This window comes from Antrostomus carolinensis, unplaced genomic scaffold, assembly GCF_000700745.2.
Source record: "Antrostomus carolinensis isolate BGI_N321 unplaced genomic scaffold, ASM70074v2 scaffold6008, whole genome shotgun sequence".
Lineage (NCBI taxonomy): Eukaryota > Metazoa > Chordata > Aves > Caprimulgiformes > Caprimulgidae > Antrostomus > Antrostomus carolinensis.
In genome coordinates, this window is record NW_010334896.1 from 66455 (window position 1) to 83174 (window position 16720).

At 38.7% G+C, this 16720-nt stretch overlaps 1 protein-coding gene across 1 annotated transcript in view; it reads right to left on the reverse strand.

Annotated features, from left to right (window-relative positions):
• Positions 1-12116, reverse strand: part of SACK1B (scaffolding CK1 anchoring protein B) — a 45014-nt gene extending 32898 nt beyond the window's left edge. Inside the window, exon 1 of the mRNA XM_010174331.1 lies at positions 11673-12116. Within this exon, the coding sequence (XP_010172633.1) occupies positions 11673-12116 (444 nt within the window). The remainder of the gene's footprint in view (positions 1-11672) is intronic.
• Positions 12117-16720: the final 4604 nt, after the last annotated feature.

Here is a 16720-nt window from a genome sequence, read left to right on the forward strand (position 1 = left end):
CTGAAGACATATGCTCATTTTTTACTGCAAGTGTATTGTGGTATGATTTAAGAGAAAGTATTTAAATATTTAAAATAATATTCTTAATGACACATGATCAGCTCCCTAGGCACCAATGCTGCAAACATATATGCATGCTAAGTTAATGGAACCTTTCATGTACAGAGAGTATTTAAACCCTCTCAGGATTAGGTATCTAATTTTGTTTCAAGAAGCAAAACTATCTTCTTTGAACAAGTATTATTTTTTCCTCTCTCTTCCCTTTACTAAATACCTATAAAATTTCTTATCAAGTCTTATTAGAAGTATTGTTTTACAAAATTAAATTTAAATTGTGCATGCAAGTAATTTTTGTAATTAAATAGGCTACTGTAATTTCTGATACACAAATGCTCTATCTCTAAACTTCATCCTTGTTGCCAAAAACTTTAATTTATTGCAAAATAAAACAGAGGACAAATAAGACAGTCCTATTCTGAAAACAGACTTTCTCTAAGATTTAATCTATTAGATCTACAACTGATAGTAAATATCAGAAACCTGATAATAAAATTGAGTGATTTGACTAGCAATTCAAAAGCATTGCTGTATTTATAACATCATGACTGTGTTTTACCGCTTCTTACTGGGAGATACAGAGGATGGGGAAGAGTCTCAAACCCCCCACTGCAAGCACTTACTTCAGGTGTGCTGCCTGGCATCCTCCAAGGCACCCATGTTTCTTTATTGACATAAGAGGAAGCTCACATTCCCATGTCACACAGAATCACAGGGGCTGGAAGGGACCTCAGGAGATCATCTACTCCAACCTCCCTGCCAAAGCAGGTTCCCTACACCAGGCTGCACAGGAAAGCATCCAGGTGGGTTTTGAACATCTCCAGAGATGGAGACTCCACAACCTCTCTGGGCAGCCTGTTCCAGTGCTCTGTCACCCTCACCGTAAAGAAGTTTTTCCTTAAATTTGTATGGAACTTTCGGTGTTCCAGTTTTTGCCCATTGCCCTTTGTCCTGTCACAGAGTACTACGGAAAAGAGCCTGGCCCCATCCATTTGGCCCTCACACTTCAGATATTTATAGACATTTAGAAGGTCCCCTCTCAGTCTTTTCTTCTCCAGGCTGAAGAGTCCCAGCTCTCTCAGCCTTTCCTCATATGGGAGATGCTCCAGGCCTCTTATCATCTTTGTGGCCCTTTGCTGGACTCTCTCCAGAAGATCCCTGGTCTTTCTTGAACTGGGGAGCCCAGAACTGGACACAGTATTCTAGATGTGGCCTCACCAGGGCAGAGTAGAGGGGGAGGAGAACCTCCCTTGACCTGCTGGCCACGCTTTTCTTAATGCACCCCAGGAACGCCTGCACTGCATTCAAGAAAGATGCCAAAAGTTCCTAGAGCAGGCAGTAAATATTCACCTCTCACTGAGGTGTATGGAGAAAGGAGAAAAGGCAGAGGAGAGAGGGATGTCCAAGAGGATGAGCTGGAGTGGTGAGGTGAAGAGGGAGCAGAAGGGAAGAGGAACTACAACCAAAATGTATAGGTTTCCCATAAGTACAGTCACTTCAGGGGGTGAGAGTAGAAATGCCTGCATACTACAGACATTAGGCACAATTTTCTTGCCTTACTTTCATCCATTTGATACCAATTCTTGTGGAGTTGCTTCTGCTCTAAACACAACAGCACGGAGCAGATCCCAGCTAAATTAAACATTGGTCCATCCACATGTGTCTTAAACTGTCTCCTTTCACACGATACTTTAAGACTTAAGTAATTCAAAGGTTTTAATTTTCACCCTGGGTGCTGACTCCAGAGTGTTATGGTCCCTCAGGAGGTCTCAACAGCATTTAATTGCTGCACTGGTTTCCAATAGGAAGCCTCCCAGCAACCGAAAAGACTAGGAGAGATCCCTGCTCCTCTGACATGCCTTTTTCCCCGAGTCCCAAGAACAGCATGTCTTTTCCTTCCTTTTTATCCCTCCAAAAGGCAATCGGAACCCTGGCTTTGCAAGGCTCTGATGTTTACACAGAAAAGTTTCTGGGGCTCTCAAAAGTACATTGCAAAGACACTGAGCTTCTGAACACAGACACCTCTAAATTTCAAGTCAAAGTACCAAGCCCTTCCTTGGAACAGAAATACTGTAACAGGAGACTGCAATCCTGTTATGACAGCACTTCAGATCTGGACTGCACTATCATCATTAAATTTGACTTATGCACACAAAATCAAATCGTCTGGTTAATTAAGTTTCTGGCACAAGTGTCTTACTTTCAGTCAATAAGCCCAGAATTCATGAACAAAATAGATAATAACATTACTACAAAAATAACTATTTCAGCTACTGCAAAAGTAACTATTTCAACATTATTTAATTCCAGCCAATCATGTAATATGTCAGCCTGGTGATCAAATAGCACCAAGACATTAAATAAGGTGACAGCAAATAAATAAACAAATAGAAGAATCAGTCATAATTCCCAGTTTCATCTCTATGCTTAGTTTTCTCATTTCAAATGTACCTCCTTTGAGCAAAGTTATATAGTTTTTGTTACATTGTAAAGCAGCTTTCTGTACACTCATAACAGTACATATTACTGTAAGAGTTGTATCCGCTGACGGTTGATATTTTTAGGCCCATCCTCAGCAAAACCAGGTTATAGATCTATATCAGACAGACTCTGAGCAGCCACATATACCTGCCTGTTATTTAAAAGAAACCCACACGCCTGACAGTGACTTCTCAGGCAATTATTGTGTGCCTGTGCTAATCCACCATTAGGCAGTGCCAAGAAATTATAAGAACAGCAGACAGCTTCAGATACGATTGTGCTCTGTCATGCTGGATGGAGATCTGGTTGCTTTGTCAGACAATATCCCCCTGACATTTGAGGGAAATCAAATTTTCTGGCTGACACTGTCACTTCTGTTCGCTGCCTCCGATGTCTCTGATCAGCAGGTTCACTTCACTAGCAGCGAATTCTGCACAGCTTAAAAAGGGCAGTCCCACGGTGGGTATTTCTTGAGAAAGGTCCCACGGAGAATCAGAGGGCACTTGCTCTTTTGTGCTGGTTATTTAATCTCATCCTCATTTTTATTTCTGGCTTATTGAGCATCAAAAGCCTAGCAGGAAAACACTAACTACAATACCTTCCATGGGCTGATGCCACTCAGATTCACCTGAAATAGAAGGTGATGTCTAGTGCTTAAGCCATGAAGGGAGCTTATTGAGCTGGAGTGCAGCCTCCTTGGCAAAGAGTGCCTGCAGCTCCAGGAAACAGCATGAAAATAAGGCTGAGATGTTATAGTTGCCGTTTGAACTGAAGGCACACCCATTTGGCTACCTGAACGCACAACCCTCTGCTACTGTTTGAGCCTGACTGCTAGTGGATGAAGCAGATATCAAAGTTTTCTTTTCATCTCTAAGAGATACAGTGCATAACTTCTCACATTATCCTATCACCCAGCTTAATCTCTTAAAGCAGGGTTGCTGGCAGAAGTGAAAAAGCCTGAGGAGATCTGGTGCTGCAGTTAGCAAAAACCCCTGGATTAAAGATGCATCACAAAACGTTTCTAAAGGCAGCTTCGGGATCATACGCCTTGCCAGGGAGAGCAGGGGTCACCGTAGACCCTGTTTTTGAGGAATCTGGTTTCCTCATGTCTTACATCTTCTGAGCAGTCAGTGCAAGCACTCCAGACCAGGAGACAGAACCGGTTAAGATAATCTGCTCTTAACTAAGGTATGAGAACCTCCTGTATATGACTTGAAGATACACCCTCTTTATCTGAAGATAAGAAAGGACTTTATGCTTTTACAAATATTTTTGAAAAGTAAGCACTACAAAGCTACAGTTATATATGAATGCAAACTTTTTCTGAGAAGTACTGACGTTCCTCAGAAATTAGTTTTCATAACTATAACACTAAATGGACAAACACAATTTTTTAATCAACCAAAACCAGAGAGACAAGAAAATAAAAACTTGTTATTTGGCCCCTACATGTTCTGAGCACTGTTTGCTAAGTATAATGCTCTCAGGCTTTTGGTTCAGAATTGTATTTCTTTTTAAATTGTGATAACTATTAACTTAATGCTTTTGTGGCTCAGTATTCTCATCTATAAAACTGCACACACTTTGGTCATGTTCTTTGATGACTAAGGATAAAGGAGAACATACAAATTCTGAACGCAATGTTTATACTGCAGTAGAGGTATATGTATACTGGCTGGCACCCATCAGGAAGCCTAAGACGCCAGTAAACTGTATGATATACAGACAGGCAGCAAAACATATTGATGTTTACAGCTTAAGAAAACAAACACCCAAGATACGGGAAAAGATGGCAAACAAAGGCAAGGCAAGCAGAGATGGTTAGTTTGTTTCCTTCCACTTCTATATTTATAATGCATATAGCACTACTGTAAATTCAACTGGCTTACTGATCAGTAGACTGTACACTGAAAAACTGTTTACTTTATTGATCAAGCAAGCCATAGCTTTATCTTGCAATTATTTATTTTGAACAGCTCAATTGACGTGAGTCATTTTATGGATGTCTACAGATCCTACTATAAAGTAGCAAGCTCAACACCAGTTACACCCCGTTACTGTTGTGATGGCCATCGCTTCTTTCCTCTCTAAAGTAAATTAGGGTAGGACTTTTAAGAGTAAAAGCCCTCTGGGGTCTTAGGCAAGCTAATTGCACTTTTGAAAATGTAGACTTTAACTTTTATTGTACAGAATAGCACCTCTTTATTAGTAAATGGTTATAGACATACTTTATCAACAGGCTAAATGAAAAGGCATGATCACATAGGTATCAGTGGCAAGGTCTGTGGTTCTTTTAGAGAGGTAAATACTAAAGTGTACTTTGACTCCTCTATCACCTGCACTGGAATACTTGCAGTACTCCTCGGGGAAAATAACACAGCATTAAGCAAATTGTTCTGAAATAATGACAAGTGAAGTATATACTTGTACTCAGATCTGATCTATGAGGACACTTAATACAGGTAACTTGGTGGCATTCAATCCTGCTCCTTCCAAACAGGAGAATGGGAAATTCTGAACTGGCAGCTCTCCTTGCATTTTTGTGCTTTCTGTTTTGCTCCACGTCTGCAGTTCTTTACTTTCCATGTAGTTTTTATCATACTGTATTACACAAATACTGCTGCAGCATTGCAGGTACCTATATACCAAGCTATGCTCATTTAAAATTCTGTCGCAGATAGTATAATAGAGTATGTATCAGAGTTTCCAAACTATGATACATAACAAACAATTTTAAAGTTTAAAATTATCCGAAATGTGCCCTCCATCCCTCAGAGTATCACCAGCTATGTTGGAAAGCTACTAGAGATCAAAAGCTGTGCTAAAACTGCAAGAGATCAAAAAAGAGTTATGGCAATATGAATGTGAAGTGATTAAGCCTATAGTTCTTCAGGCAAGATTGTTCCCTGGCTGAAAAAAATAGGCAAAACTCAGATCTCTTGAGGATAGGAATGCAGAAGAACAAAAATAGAACTTCAACATTAACAATTTTTTGTTGTCGTTTTTTTTGCAAGCAAGAAAAGGAGAGGGAGGAAACCCAAATACACTGGATTTGGCATTGAAAGAAGAATTCTGTCTGGGCAAAATTATTTTAAATTAATGGTTTGGTATTTATAGCATATTTTTACCTATAGTCACTTCAACACATTGTAGTACAAAGTTATTGTTGAATATGATTAAGAACATTTTAATCTACTGAATGTGCAAAAAAGCATATATGACTTTTTAATAGCACTTTTGTTTTAACTGACAAAGATTAATGTCAACGAGAGAAAAGGTTTTAACGAAAAAATATTGCTACAAAGCAATCTGTATGCTTACTTCTTATGTATATGGAATGAGACAGACATTAATAAAGAAATACAGCTGCCTGCAAGATTTGGCCTTTAATTTTCCCTATTCTATTTTTAAATCCATCATGGATGTGTGATATTTTGATAGCACATTAGCACACTTGTGACATTAAAACGGCAATACCTATAAATTAGTTAATTACATCTTTTAATATAAAATATGAGTATCAAAGACATCTACATAGTCTTGCAAACCTTTGATCTGATAGAAACCTGAATAAAAAAAATCACTGCAAGTGATTAAAAATTATTTTATCAGATTCCCATTCCCCAGGCTAGCCCTACCCTCTGCTTGCTTTTCAGTTTTAGATCCTTCCCATCTAACGGGGAGGGCTACCAAGAAAAACTGTGTGTACTAGTGTAGAGCAACTGTGTATAAGAAATGCATTTCACACAAGTCCTAGGTTTTTTAGATTACAGAAGTGCTTGTAGACATGTCCCATTGACACCAGTCCTCTCTGTCTGCATTAGAAGTCACTCTGACTGCTCTGGAACTATCCTTATGCAGAGGGAACAGGATGGCAGGGGCAGAAGGGGACAGGCAAGTAAAATTGTGTGAGGACTCCAAATGCAAATCCAAGCATATAAAATACCTGAAATAATAATGTGTTGGGAGCAGATGACATAAAATTGATACTGAGTCACACAATAATAGCACCAAGAGGAAGACACATGTTCTCTTCCAACGCACGGCATGTGCCCTGTGTGATTAGAAAAGCTGGGACATGACCTCACTCTCTCTAATAAATCAATCAAAAGCTAAAAATCATGTTTCACCTGGAAACTATAGGCATGACTGACATGCCGGTTCTCAACTAACAGGAAGTCATTTAACAGAAGGTGAGTAGAAATGAATGATGAATGCACCCTTCAGCATAGCAGCTGAACCAAAAGCACCTCCTGAAACCCTTGTGGGACTCTTTGGCAGGGAAAATGTTGCCTATACATCTTTAGCTGAGAACTGAGTCGTTCTATGTGCTACTCTCAGCTTAAAAGATTTCCATTGTTTAAAAGAGCTCTACAGATCATATAGAAAACTTTGAGTGGGATCACTATTGTATTCATGTATTATTATCTCCCTGAATTCAGCAGATTGCTCTAGATGTTGCAAACGAAACAATGCAGCCCCTCTCTCTCATCTGTTTGGACTGTTGCAATTAAAGAGCTAAGATAAGCATTGCCACAAACGCGATTCATTACCACTGTTCCAGTCTGTGTTCAAATTGTATTTAAAATAGTTGGCAAAGAATATTGTTGAGCAAGTAAAAAGATTGTTCAACAAACACACATTCTACAAGTTTCTGTCTTTATGAAACATCACTCATCATGCAGGCATATAAAGAATTTTATTTTCTTTCATACTAGACTGCAACCAGAACTAGATCATTATTATTGTATTATACACAGAACAAAACTACATCAATAGTGAATAATATTTTTCTTTGGTAATGCACAACCTGAAACAAAACAAATCAAAATGAAAAAAAAATCCATTCTCAAACTAGGAGAAAATATTTTCCTTTTTATATGATTGCAAAAGGAGTCAACTCTTTTTGTTTATTTGCCTAGGTCCACTACTCTAGAGGACAACACAGTTTGTACCTAACTCTCATGAGAATTCAAAGTCCTCTTTGACTTATTAAATGTCTACCTACAGTGGGTCCAGCTAAATTTAATAAAAAATTGCACTCATTTACAGTGTAACTTAATTCTTCCCAAAGGCTCCAAGTTTTGCAACTCCTTCTCAAATTAAAAAGCCTAATTATGAGCAATGCAACAAAAACATCTGCCTTTTTTGAGTTTCCTAAATGATAATACATTAACCATCTAAACTTCTAGATAAGCTTTTAAAAACAAATAAAATTTTTAAAATTCTCACAACTATCACTGATTTTATGAACTCAGGTTTAAGACTACTAGTCTATTTTAATAAAATAAAATCAGTGAAAAGTATTGCATATTTATCAAATAGTGTGCAACTTCTTACATTCCATCAGAAATTCCCTAAAGTATGTCAGGGAAATCTTTCAATGTTTTCTGGCTTGTGCTGCAAACCAGCAGTGCTTGGGTTGTCTAAACAACATGGTTCTTTAAAAAAAACAGGTTTGAATTCTCTCCAAGAAGAGCTGATCCTTATTTGGCTATCAATCTAAAAGACTCAGAGCTATGCATTCTCTCTAAAACTATGTAGGAATGTCTCCGATGTGGAGAGAGGAATCCAGTTAATGAAGCAAGAGAAAAACACACTGCCAGAAGGACCCTTTGGTGCTCTGTCCTGTCCTTTCATTGTTGACTCACCCTGTCAATCATGCCTGAGAAGATAGTATGAGCTGTTTCTTGCACATATGTACAAGTCTCATAACCGACAGTTTTGAGGCAACTCTTATGAAAAATCATACAGGGAGAGGACACTTCATTATTGACTTCTCTGTGTTACTTTATAGTAAGAGAAGGAAGTTTCACATTAACCCAACACAGATGAGTAATCATCTTGATATCATTTCCCAGATGAATAATCTTCTCAGGAAAAACTGCTAAATGTTATCAGTTGCGGTTCAGACAGCCCGGCCAGGATGAGTCAGGCTGTAGGAGCACCTCAAGCTTCAGAGAAGCCAGAAACCTGCCAGTGATTAAAGGTAGAAGCCTCTAAAATACACAAGGAATAAGGCTACTGGCTTATTTGCAAAAGTCCGTCCATCATTAAGGTCAGACAGACCTTGCAGTGCTTTTTTCCCACATGTTTATATCAATATGTGAAAAGACTCATGTCTCCCCAGCTGACACAGTCGCACCAAACAGCCTCCCTGTATGAGTACAGGTTATGTTGACAGAGGAGGGTGGCTGGCAAGCTGTATCATTTGCAGATGAGGTCTATTTACATCAATGGTAAACCCATTTTCTTGACATGTTAGGTTTGACCTAAGGCACTCTGGTAACATCACATTTATCCCACAGAAGTGCTATAGTATAGACTGTAATGTAATACCATCCTCTTTATGATACAAGTCCTCTACTCTAAGTTAAGAAGTGTATCACAAGCATAAATTCACCTCCTTAAAATGGTTAGCTCATTTTTCTAGGATTTAATAATATTGATCCTTTTCTGTAAGAAAAACTCCATTATTATATTGACTGTACTTGCCATGAAGGTGATGTGTATAATTTTTATGAATATTATACATTTCAGAAACATGTAAATGACAAGATTTTCTTACAACACTTTTTCATAGTCACTGTTTTTAGTCTAGTGTAGCATAGCCTTACAAATGATTTTCCTCTTTCGTGAGGAAACATCACTGTCAGCAAGCAAGTTGCTTAATGTTGTTTACAACATGTCTTCTTAAGGTCAAAATTAACATATGTAATGATCATTTAAATGACTGACACTGTGATGCATCAAGCATGAAAGAGGTCAAGAGTAAGTCTACCAATAATGTCATCTTATCTGTACCTATCTCCAAATATTCAAAAGAATCTAGGTTTCAGTTGGCTCAGTCTCTTTCATGACTTTTGGGGCTAGTACATACATATAAATAGGTATCAAATGGTTTCCTTCATGGGGTGAATCAGTGCAGAAACATTCTCTGCCTTGCCCTTGTAAAAGATGGTTTCCTACTGCACCATGTGTTCAGGCAGCCCAAGGAAACCAATGCCTGAACTCAAGCACCCAGGTTTAGTGGTTGAAGTTTGGTGGCATGAATATGCCTGACTACAGAAGTCTGTTTATTTTCCCTCAGAACTTTGCTGAAATTCCCATAGATTTTGCTTAGAGTTGTATCGGTTTAACGTGACTTGCTGAAGAACTTGTTTATTCTTTACAGGTTTCTGTTTTTCATGTGTAACCTTTTCCTATTTCCTTTGAATATTCTCATATGACTACACATCTCCACTACTACATAACAAAGAACCTGCTTAATATATCTATATTTTTTTAAGTGGCTTAGGAGAAGTGAGTTAGCCTGTGTACAAAATGTTTGCCTGATGCAAGCATGTTTTAAATACCTTACTTTAACTTACTTACAAATCCTTTAAACTGTTCTATGCATCTGCAGACAGAAGAGGCTGTTATTTAGATTTAATTGCTGCTTTCTGAAGCAACCAACTCGTATCACTATCAAAAGTGTTATGGTTGTTGCTGTTGAGGTTGTGCTGCTCAACTAAACAAACCTTTCAGCTGTCAGATTTGACAGTGACACATTTATAACATCCTCTTTATAAAGTGGAAGTGGCACAAGCATGTCAGAGAGCCAATACATTATGCCCTCAACCTTTTCCCGAAGAGGGGAGAGAATCACACCTATTTTTTTCTCCACAGCTGCATTCAGAGGAGGCATATTCCTTAAAATGGTATTTTACAAGGCAGCATCACCAGCTAAGAGAGCTGTTGGAAAGGGGCTGGATTGCATGCAGCCAGCCTGCTAGGCACAAAAAGCATGGCAACCGACTGGAAACAGCCTTTCTTCATGGCATTTCAGGACCTTGTAGCAAAACTGAACTAGTCTTGGCAATGGAGTCAACTGTGTTTTTGTGAATTCCCTTACAGTGAATACATTGGTAGCTCAGCAGCTGCAGATGAAAAAGATCATGGAGTAAAATGGTAAGTCCCGGTCAAACCTCACTACATACAAAAGCAGAAAACGCCAAATCTCACTCTGAAAGGGACAAAGAGGGGGAGAAGTAATTAATTCTCCTCTTCCTTGAGCATACAGTCATTCTAGACTAAACTGCAGGATAAAAGGCCTAGTGATAAGTCTATTATGGCAACAAATTATATGCTTTATCTAAATAGAGGAGAGACATTGTAAAAAGATGTTGTCCTTCCCTTCCCCGCCCTTTTCAGTTTATTTCTATTGCATACCTTTACGTGCACTTTTCAGCCACTGATGTGTTTACGGATGTACTTGAGCTAGATCCCATCCTACTGACTTACAGCCCATAGAGTCATGCAGAACCCAATTTATTTCATGAGGAAGAAAGGGGAGCATGACATACTTGCTAGGAATACTTCTGAAACCTTGTCATATCTGTCTAAAGAGGTAACATGGCCCAGGGACAAACAGATCTGCATGATAATATATTTTTGGTGGTTTTTTTTAAATTGACACTGTAAAGCAAAAGGTGGTTTGTACATACAGCACCTTGTCACTGGGTGGGCCTTAGGAAACTCAATATACAAGTGCCCCTAAGTGGAGAGAAGTACATTTGGAGAAGTGTTCACATTTCTTATAAATTAGTCATTAGTCCTTCTGAGCTCTTTTTAATACTTCCTGACTAATTTCTGCAAGGACAGTTGACATGCAAAATCACAAAACCTGAGACTCTCAAGGTACACCAGTCAGATGTCCACCTAGATGTTACTTTCTTATAACAACTGGTTACCACACCACGTTCCCATTCACAAAAGAGAGAAACTTTCAGGAATCCTGAAGTTAAGATAGAATTGTATCACTCAAGGTATATTCAGCTGAGGTCAAAGAAAAAGTGTGCTGATTATCTACAAATTTCTCATGGACTGGTCAGCATTACAGTAAAAGGGTAATCATACTTCCTTAATCCCTTCAATTAATCCCTGATCCCTTGTAAATAATGTTAATAACATTGGTGCATGTAATACGAAGGGACTGATCTCAGTCTGGGAAAACCTTTCCATTTGAATTGTTAGCAACTAGACTGTTTTTTCCTGCCAGAAGGGGAAAAAAAAAAAAAAGCTTCCAGTAAAACACCAAACACCAACTAGATTATTATTGACACAGTTTTTTCAATAATATTTCTCATGTTTACCTTTCTTGCATCTCGTATCATCTTCCGAACAGTTTCCTTTATGGTATAAGGCTGTGCTCGTGGTGGATGAAAAAGCAGATCAATATTCGTGCCACCAGAAATTCCAGGCATCAAGTAGGGCCAACCTAAGTCAAGATTTGGAGCTTCCACATCTGATTCAATAGGCCAGTAGGTTCCCGAGGAAGAGTTGTCATCAATGGCATGGTTAGAGGAATAAATTGTAGTTTGGGGAAGTTTGTGAACATTGTTCAAAATATAATCAATTTCCTCATCTGCTAGGAACTCTGAGCATCTCTCCTTAGAAAGAAATTCCTTGTAGGCTTCTAAACCTCCTTCAATTAGAGCATCAATAGCTACTCGGTACCATTCCTTGTAGTGAGGTTCAATATAGTTGTCTGATCTGCATTCATCATGTAAGGATGACAGCAAAGATGATGTTTCCATTTTCACACGTATTTCATATAAAGTCTCTTAAACTTCCATTCATGAGCTGATGAAGTGTATCTTTAAAGAGAGAAAAGTAAGAAAATCAGAATATTTCCAGAGATCTATGACACACACACAGATATTATTCAAAAAACTTTTCCTGGTAATGTTGCTCTAAATTTTTCTAACACGTTACAAGAATTTAAAAATGTTTTGAAAAGGCTCAGGGATTAATATTGCCAAATGAACATTAAAGAGACAGATAAAGAGCTCCTTCCACATAAGGCAAAACTAAAAACACTAAGTGATTTGATGAAGTTCTTAAATTAAAAGCTAAAGCAGAGCTCATAGTGCACTGAAGATCTGTACCAGTAACACCAATACGTACCCCATGCATATTCCAATACATTACTGTAGGTTGGGTTTCAAAACTCTCATTGTCACAACTGACAGAGTAGTGTTCAGAGAAATGCTTCAGAAACCAATTATATTTCCTACTTTTTGATGCATTAATCTTTCTCTGCAATGCATTCCTTTTCTCTGGCTTCTTTGAAACAACAGTCATTCAGGTCTCTCTTCTTATCTTCCTGTGATCTAATCCATTTGCTGGTCCCAAGCAGGACCAGCCTACCTCATTTCAGTGAGTTATGAGGAACTCCAGAAAGATTTCTCCTCCCACATCTGGGATCAAACTCTGAATCAGCAATCTGATGTCTAGTTTCCACCCTGCTCATTCCTCCTGCCAAAAGGAGTGGCTCCTTTAATCTTACCTTTTTTTTTTTCCAAAACACTAATAATAAGTTGTTTGCTGGTAACAATTTATAAATTCATTCTTACCATCTTTTCACTTAATTTAATAAGGGCTCAGACGATTGGTTTCTACTGTGACAATGTGGGATTTAAGGTAGAGACATTTCTTCCTTCATGTTTGTGCAACCCTATGGGACTCCAGCAACCCTGTCATTCGCCTAAAACCTAAATTGCAATGAACTGCACTGGACAGGTAAGCCACAAAAAAAAAAAGGGGGGGGGGGGGGGTGTTGGATTTTCATAAGAGTGGCATGAGCAAGGCCACCTGAAATAGAAAGATGATATATGGTAGCACGGTAGTTTAAGAGGACAACAGAAGTAGGAAGAACATCCAAGAAGGCAGAATAGTTACAAATAGCACATACAAAGTATAGCTTGAAAGTTAACATTGGGTTTCCCTACTTAATAGTATAGGAGTGTAAAAGGAAGGAATAGTCATACGGAGTTCTGATGTCATATACTGGCATATAAACACAACACAATTCTCTCTGCATGTCAAGACCTTTCAGATAATCTTGCAAACAGTGCATTTGCTTTCCACTCTCTGCTGGGAACAGTTTAAATCTTCTTGAAAAGAAATGTAAATTAGCTACGTTAACCTAAAGGAATGAAAATAAAAATCTCCATACACTACTGATACTCTAAAATCCAATTAAATGTTCAATTAAACCAAGATTTCTGAGGAACTTGGGAAGTGTGAGGTTAAAAAAAGACCAAGAAAGAAAAATTCAGCTCTGAAGCTGGCATCAGCATGTCATATGAAATAATTCCATTTGAATTCTGTCTCTTAGCCAAGTAGCAAGGTAGATCTTCCCAGATAGGACTGCTTTCGAGCCTGGGGGAAAGGAGTGTTGCTGGCTGCTTCCAGAGTAGCTTTTTGCGGTGAACTGGAAAGCAGCAAGCAAAAGGGATCCAACTGCTCTCCCCCGACTGAGAAGTACATGTATTCCTGTGACAGATATTAAGGGCTTCGTTCTACACTGCTCTCACTGGTAGAAATAAAATGTTATAAACCAGGAGTGATACCATTCCATGTTGCCCAGGTGCAGATACAGCCTGCGGTGTAAGGTGACGGAGGACCACGGACGCGGTACAGACAAGGTAGATCGATTCAAAGGTCAAACTCTTACAGTCTTGTAAAATTAAAACTTTTGCATCAGTGTCCCATGGAAGCATATAATCTGGAACAAGTTTTCAAGACATTTTAGATGAAGAATTAGAAACTACTGAGAGTACAAAATGCATAGTTACTCAGCTGAGTTGCTCTGAAGAGTATGAACACTAATACAGGTTATAATAATAACACTGAGAATCCAATACGCCCATCCAAGAGGACATGTAACTTTCTAAATAGTGTAGTAAACAGTCTTATTACGACATTTAAGACTAAATCTGATTTTACAAAGGCAAATGAAAGATATTTCTAAAATTCTTATTACTTTGGAAGGGATATACTTCTAAAATAGGAATTTTGCCACCGATTTCATTTATACAGTTGAGAAAGACATAAGTGTTTATTTCAACAGCTTTTCTAAATCCCTTTTTTCTTCTTCTCACTCTTTCATTTGAAAATAATATAGAGGAACAGGACTATACTTAATAAGTACAGTTGTGCAATATAAAATACTGAATGTTATGAACAAATAAAAGGCAAAAAAATATTGCATGTGTGTGTTGGCTCATGTGTGTTTTTTGTTTGGTTTGGTTCTTTTGATTTTTTTTTTGTAACAGTATAGTATATTGTTTGACTTTTCATTGAAAATAATGTATTAATTAATTGTGGCATGGGTCAAATGCAGTAACTTATGCTCAGACTTATGCTGAAAGCAGGGTATAAATATACCACAATTTTGGAATGGTGAGGCTTCCAGTGCAGCGACTTCCAAACAAGAAAAGTTATTTTACAGTGAACATCTCTGATGTTGATCTCTGATCTGCTGTTTATAAAAGGAGCTTAAAGCAGTGCACATTTATTTAAGAAAGTAAATGTAAAATATGTCAGCATGGAAATAAATCACAGAACTGATAAATCAATCTAATTCTGGTTTTTGGAATTAAGGACATCAGTATAGAATCACAGAATCATAGAATGGTTTGGGTTGGAAAGGACCTTAAAGATCATCTAGTTCTAAACCCCCTGCCATCAGCAGGGACACCTTCCACTAGATCAGGTTGCTCAAAGCCTCATCCAGCCTGGCCTTAAACACTTCCAGGGAGGGGGCATCTACAACTTCCTTGGGCAACCTGTTCCAGTGTCTGACCACCCTCACAGTATGTGATACACTCATGAGAAGAAACAAAATAAAACTCGCAAATTAAAATGATGGCTTCAGGTATATTTGACAAAAGCTCTAGATGTCTTGACTCAGGCATTTTCCTCCTTAGAATGTAAAAGCTACAAAACGTAGGAAATGTACCTATGAAACCAATATAATTTTAGATAGAGAAGCAGAGGTTTAGACAAAATTACAAAATAAACTTTTTAGTGTTTTCTTCAGCCGTGTATGATGATTCCTGCATAATCAACTTGATTCTTCAAAGATCCTCCTCAGGTCAACAATTCTCTTAGCAAGGTTGTGCAGAACAAGGCTCATCTCTGGAGGCTTCCAGAGCGCTATCCGACTTAAGGTACATGACTACAAATCTTATCAGCATCAGGAAAGCTGATGCTCATCCTCTGAGAAATAACCTTGGCTGTTAATCCCAGCCCAGTGTATCAGCCACCCTCTCTGCTTGGACACAGGGATCAATTACTTAAAACTTTTTAATTAAGTGCCATTAATAGGCTTAAATTGAATTTAAACTCCAATACAGTTGCTAAAACTGAAACTTTTGCTGAAGAACACAAGTTCTGAATCCTGCACTGATGTGGTCATCTTGTCCTTCTGTTGACAATATGCTTGGACCTTCCCAGTGTCATTATCAGGAACCCTGCAAGAAGAGAGCTTTTTCTTTGAAAGAAAAATAAATGTGCCTATTTGTAGAAAAATACAGAGAGCAGCCCAGCTTCCACAAAAGCAGCAGATGACAGATGCCCACTGAAGAAAACAATGCAACATTCTATGATTCGGCAGTGGTTCCAGGAGCACAGTCCTCCAGACCAGAGCTAAAGACAGTCAACTTCCCCGCCTCACTAATATTCTCAGGATTTGAAAATTTTCCTATTCAGCAACTTTGGGGAATTGCTCTAAGCTCAGGATCATTCAGCCAGTCCTTGGCCAGGCCATGGCCATGGTGCTCTCCTAGGGGTGTCCTTATCTCTTTTCCAAAGGAAATGTGATTTCTTTCACAGTTTCTGCACAAAGTTTCAGCCTTGCCACCACAGTGAAGGGAAACTAAAACCATGGGAACCTCTTGTCGCCAGCCCCTCTCTCAGGTAGGGTGCTCTGGTTTTTTGGGGCACCCACCTGAGCACCTCTGACCCACGGCTCTGCTGAGCAGCCTCCCCACTGCTTCGGGGCCTGGTGTGACCAGCCTTTAACAGAAGAAACAGGTGCTTTACGACAGCTGCCTTCCACCAACCTTCGGATTAAGGACTTGTATCAAGAACAAATAATAATTACCTACATTAGGCGATTATTTCATTATTAATGAAATTACAGTATTTTCTGTGGATGCAAAAGGCATCAAATTCAAGTGGAAAACAGCACTGAAGCTTCGTTCCTGCCTCGTTCCTTCTTTTTTTTTTTTATTTATATTTATTTATTTGTTTGTTTTACCCAGAAAATGAACTTTTCAGGCCAAGCGGGGGCACCCAGCCCTGCCTCCGCCACGTGCTCGCGCACGCCTCAGCCTCGAGGACACCGCGCGTG